Source organism: Triticum aestivum, chromosome 2B, assembly GCF_018294505.1.
Source record: "Triticum aestivum cultivar Chinese Spring chromosome 2B, IWGSC CS RefSeq v2.1, whole genome shotgun sequence".
Taxonomy (NCBI): Eukaryota; Viridiplantae; Streptophyta; class Magnoliopsida; order Poales; family Poaceae; genus Triticum; species Triticum aestivum.
Window position 1 is genome coordinate 698,256,031 of NC_057798.1, and position 5,524 is coordinate 698,261,554.

At 51.5% G+C, this 5,524-nt stretch overlaps 1 protein-coding gene across 1 annotated transcript; it reads right to left on the minus strand.

The window, feature by feature from the left end:
• Window positions 1-1,470: 1,470 nt before the first annotated feature.
• LOC123046785 (myosin-3) lies at window positions 1,471-5,518 on the minus strand. The gene is made up of 3 exons (XM_044470216.1): window positions 5,007-5,518; window positions 3,315-3,440; window positions 1,471-3,225 (listed from the first exon to the last, which is right to left on the minus strand). The coding sequence occupies exons 1-3, from the start codon at window positions 5,346-5,348 to the stop codon at window positions 1,636-1,638; spliced, it is 2,058 nt and encodes a 685-aa protein (XP_044326151.1). The 5' UTR covers window positions 5,349-5,518; the 3' UTR covers window positions 1,471-1,635.
• Between the last annotated feature and the right edge of the window lie 6 nt (window positions 5,519-5,524).

Consider the following 5,524-nt stretch of genomic DNA (forward strand, 5'->3'; position numbering starts at 1 on the left):
CAGATGCGCGCCGCCGAGCCGTCACCCCACGGCGCCAGAGCCGCCGCTGCAGGCCGGCCACGCCTGCACACCACCAGATCCGGGCGGGAGGGCCCTGGATCCGTCGCCCCCGCCGGAGGAGAGGAGCTCCAGCCCGCCGGCGAAGGGCTCGCGACGACCATGCGCTGGCGCCGCACGAGCCAGCCACGGGCTACCCGCGCCCTGGAGAAGAAGCCCCGCCGCCGCCGCTGCCACACGGGCTTTGCCCGGCGGAGCATCCCGGCGGCGGCGAGGGGGGAAGACGACGGTGGAAGCCGCTGCCGGTGGTGGCTCGGGTCTGCCGCCCGTGTCGCTCGTGCGGAGCGACGCGGGGGCCCTGCCTGGATATATTTGACGTTATGTAGTTATGAGAAGGAGTGAATATAAGACATTATGCATCTTCACCGTCTTACTTCACCTCTTCTCAACCACAACTATACTTTATACTTCACTCTCTCACTGAAAAAAGTTGCTACTCCATTCTCTGCAAAGGACATGGAACAACTGCCGGATGAATTAGCAATTTTTCGATTGATTTAATCCATAGGTAAATCATGGTGATAGCAAAAAAAACCAGTAATAACTAGCTAATTTCCACGCACGTTGCGGCGAGAATTTAGAGATTAATTTCAGAAGAATTATCTATGAAGAAATGATTTAAATCAACAGCTACTTTTTTAATGTAGAAATATTTCATCCTTGCACTGTGTGAGAAACTGTGAACAAAAAGCGCATACTTGCATTGGTAGAAATGATATATAATTACGTGGATGATTGAACTGATGAGATTCACATTGATTCTAGACCTATTTATAACAAGGGATAGTAGGTACATCTTTGTGAGATAAAATCCAACAGCGTGAGACAAAATGGCAACCGTTATTATAAGCAGTTGCTAATATGTGAGACTAGTCCTAACTGCTAGGAGCAGCTGCTAATGTGTGAAGACAAAGCTATAACCGCTGATTGCAGTTATCCTTGGTAATGTGGTTGGCTAGTCAGCACGGCAGTCAGGTCAGGCAAAAAATCTGCGCGCCTGGCTCTCCACTCCGCAGTGGACACTTCAGTCTCCACGGGTGAACGCCAGTCGGGTGTGGGACGTGCCACTTTCAGAATGAACGAGGCCTACACCTTCTCGGGAGAAGAACGACGCATATGTACGCTTTCCAAAGGCAAAGATAGGGTTCCTTGGTCACAGCATTTTGCGTCTTTTCACACGCCAAAACGTGCGCAACCTCCAAATCATTGGAAAAAGAAACGAATCAGGAACACCGAGTCAGAGCAGCATATATAGGGAGAAGGGAGCTACCTACAGTGAAAAGCCTAAAAACATCGGTTCCTGGACGTGAACTTTGTCTGAACATTGCTGCCTGTTTATGTCTATATTACATCATGCCCGGATCTCACCGCAGCCTATCAAAATGCAACCATATCCCCAGAGCCACGGCAAGATACAGAAGCAGCACGGCCCACAAAGGCCGACTCGATTGATCTATTTCAGTTCTTTACTAGTACATCAATTACAACTTACAAGTGACCCTAAGACAACAACAGGAAAAAAACTGAAGCGGCGAAGTAATTTCTGAGATTATTTCTTCTAGGCTTGCACCGTTTCACCTAGATCTTCTGCTTGAGCACCTGGCGGAGCTGCACCTTCTGGCTCACCATCCGCGCCTCCATGAGCTTCTCCTTCAGGCTGTGTTTCTGGGACGCCCGCGGGTACTCCATGCAGCCCCTGAAGCCGCGGTTGAATTGGATGTTCATCGAGTCCGGCGAGCTCCACTGCCCCACGCTCGGCGAGCTAAGGCCGATATCCTGAACGCCGCTCTCGATGGTGGAATGGGTCCCGACCGACAGCCGCACGTTCGATGCTCTGCCGTTCAGTGCCTCTGTGGCATCCTTCTTGGAGACATCGCTGTTCTTTGGGCGAGACGACTTCCAGAGCTTTGAGATGGCTGACTCTTTCTTCTTGGGCTGGGTCATGGTCGTCAGGTATGCGTCGGCCAGATCATCCTTCAGCTTCTCGATCTCCCCATACTCGAAATCATTTCTGCTCGTCCAGGAGATGCTCCCGTCAAAGATCTTGTTGATCGACGACTGGCTTCCATCGGGTGAACCACTTGAACCCTGCATCTCTTCATGGCTTATTGTCTCCCAGCTGCTGGCATCTCCAGCTTCGCTCTCATTGTGAGGGTTCTTATTCGAGTACGCCGCCTTGGCTGGCTTCTCCAGGAATATATCTGTCATTGGGCTGGCCTCTTGGATCTCTGATTCACACACAGTGGAGCTGTTCTTGTAGCACTGCTCGATCTCCTTAATGGCAGGCTCTTCACTCGGACGCAGCTCTTCAAAAATCGAAAATATGTCTTCTGACTCTGCTGGCGGCTCATACCTGAATTCAACATCCTGTGCTCTGACTGACCTGATCACATGTATAATGTTCTCCGCTTGTTCCACTACCGTGATGTCTCCTCTAGCAGAACTGCATCCAGCAACAAAGGCCTCAACATCCTGCTGCAGTCTGCTCAGTTCTGTGTATTTGGCATCCAAGGTGAGTTTTGCGTCAACAAGCTTCATCTGCACCCGTTCTTCGCGCCACACCTCAGCCATCTGCAGCATCTTCCGCTCCTCATCCACCTCCTCTCGCAGCTTCTGGATGTCATGTTTCAAGGCCTCGATCTCGGCTTTGTCTTCCTCCACCTCCCTTGCTAGCTCGTTGCACACCTCCTCGGTGAGCTCCCGAGTCTTCCTCTCCTCATCATACTCTTGCACCAGCTGGTTTGCTGACATCTTGGTCTCCTTCAGCTCATTGACGAGCTTCATGTTAATCAGCTCCAGCCGCCTCCTGTTTTTCTTCTCATGATCAAGGTTTGCCTTCATATCTTCAAGAACAGCACGCATCTTCTCATGCTCTCTACTGCGCCAAGCTGCTTTCTCCTCTGCAAGCTTCTTGAACAAGTGATCAAGTTTCTTCTTAGTTGACCTGCGCTCGCTTTCCAGCTCACCCACTCGATCACGTGCTTGCCGGAGTTCCAACTGGAGGTTAGCAACATAAGATGCATCTTGCTGCTCATCCAGAAGATTTAGTTGGCTGGCTATCAGATAGGCATCATGCGATTCCATTCCTTTCATGTTCTCAGGCTCCCATTTTGTTGCTTTCTCCATGGTGGTAACAGGTATCATAGGTGAAGAACCATGAAACTGTACCTGCAGAATTAAATCCATCAGATCTTCCAAATAATTTTACATACCAGTACATGCAAAATAGTCAAGATTATAATTAACTTCTGAATCACCTTGTGAAGCTCTTCACTCTTTCGCTCCAAAACAGAAATTGGGCTTGAAATCTCATTCTTAAGACTCTGGTGATGACCCAACGTATCTTGTTTAAGAAGCTGGACTTGTAGATGCCTCGGGATATGCTGTCATATAGCAAATACAGCAATTATAAGTACGAGGAGAAGAAAATTCATCAGTTTGTACACTACAACTATTGCTACATGTGCACTCCCTGTTCCATAATTAAGCAGCAAATCAGAAAATCTTCCCAACCCCCAATCCACCCAAGAACGAGGATGATCTGCATGCATTCAAGTTACTGTTTCTCACAGTGTGGCTATTTGAAAGGGACACAAAAGGCTCCCATCATCCATGTACAACCAAAAAGGTGAACTGCTCGAGGGACATCACCAAAAGACATAGAGAATCTGAAGGGGGCCAAAACTATCATCACATGCAGATGCAGACCCCTATCAAATGAGAGCATGCACAGTGAATCCAAATTCCAACCTACCAGGCTACATATACAGTGTCGCGAATATTTATCGCATTTTACCTAAGATTCAATCAAAAATATCTGATGGTGATGGGGCAAGAATAGTCCCCAAGTGGATGAGACAAGCAGCTAGTGGCTTGCACTGGGGTAACATCGCTGAACCCAGGATGCACATGTTTGTTGCCGCACGGCACACGAGTTCAGTCCAATCATTCCGGCTAGTCGGGTGCCTATACTGCCTAAACAAACAAGATTTGGACCCAGCTATCCAATTACACCCACCAACCTATCTGCAAGATCCAAATTCCGATCCGTGCTCTTCCCACAAACCATTCCGCGAAAGGGAAATAAATGGCCGTTCACCGGCAAAGTGGCGAAGACATACGGACAATGCATTTGTGGCTGCATGGGCATGGGAAGGATCCTATGTATGCCTGGGTCCCGATTCGGGATCACATGACGAGGTCCGAGCGCAGAAAAAATGCAAGTGCCTTTTGGATGAGTAAATTTATGGGACAGCGATCACGGCCGTCTCCTTCCCGTGGCTGCACAGCACGGCTGCCTCCATTAAATGGAGGTGTGCTTCAGCGCGACGCATCCTGCGTTAAGACGACCACTAAATGCGTCGACGCTACAACGGGTAGCAGTGCTGCCGCCGATACTACATCAGTAAGATATGGGAAATGGGTTCATAGATTTGACTAGTCAAGGCAAAACATGCAGCTAAAAATAGAGGAACAAAAATGTACGTAGTTCAGTGGAGAAATCACCCAGAAAATGCCCAAAATGAGCAGCTAGTATAGAGGAACAAAAATGTACGTAGTTGAGTGAGAGAAATCACTCAGAGAATGCCCAAAATGTTTGCAAGAGATCTCTGGCTTAGAGCTACGAATGACCAACTATCTACGAGATTTACCAGACATTGGGCAGACGTGTGACATTGGTTTCGCTCGGTTTATGCTAAAACACATCAAATCAGAACAAAATCTAAGAAACAGCGCATGCCTTTTAGCATGATTTGACTAAGTCAGATTCACTAAACACGCAGCAGTTAGCTACTAATAAAATAGTGCGGGAAACAGATGGTGAGCAAGCAAAGCAGCTCGACAAATCACACGAAGCACGAGCCTCCAATGAATGAGCGCATCACCGCCTACCACCTACAAGCATGAAACGAAACCAAAAACGAAAAAACAGCCGCGCGGGCACGCACCTCGAGCCCCACGTGAACCCTGCCCTCGCCGCCGCCGCCGCCGTGGCCGCCGACGACCGCCTCCGGGGGCCGCAGCCGCCACACCCCGGCCGCGAGCCGCCTCACCGACACGTCCCGCGCCTTCTCCCGCGGGCCGGGCCCCGCGGCCGCCTTCTCTCCGCGCTTGTCGGGCGCCCCATTGGCGACCCCCGCGTCCCACCTGAGCAGCGGCGTGGCGGGCCCGCTCCGCCGCCCGCCGCCCGACCCCGGGGCCCTGAGCGGGCGCCGGCGCAGGCGCCGCGGCGTCCGGAGCGACGGCGCCGTCGGCGCGGCAGCGGCGGCGGAGCGGTTCCTGGAGCTCATCTGCGGGGAGGGCTTGGCGCGCGGAGCTCCCGCGACATCGGAGGCGGAGACTGAGAGCGAGCGAGCGAGATGGATGCGCGGCGACGTGCGGGTGTGAACAGTGGGAGAGGCGGGGAGGGTGAGTGAGGTCAGGTCAGAGAGACGTTGGGCTGGGTTGGGGTGACAAGTTGGGTCTG

What these genes read in the sequence shown, in the direction of transcription:
- LOC123046785 (XM_044470216.1), bottom strand. Translation starts at nt 5,348, where the DNA reads ATGAGCTCCAGGAACCGCTCCGCCGCCGCTGCCGCGCCGACGGCGCCG. An exon ending in GGGTTCACGTGGGGCTCGAG is followed by an intron (nt 3,441 to 5,006) that starts GTGCGTGCCCGC and finishes GCTATATGACAG; the next exon opens with CATATCCCGAGGCATCTACA. An exon ending in AGAGTGAAGAGCTTCACAAG is followed by an intron (nt 3,226 to 3,314) that starts GTGATTCAGAAG and finishes TTAATTCTGCAG; the next exon opens with GTACAGTTTCATGGTTCTTC.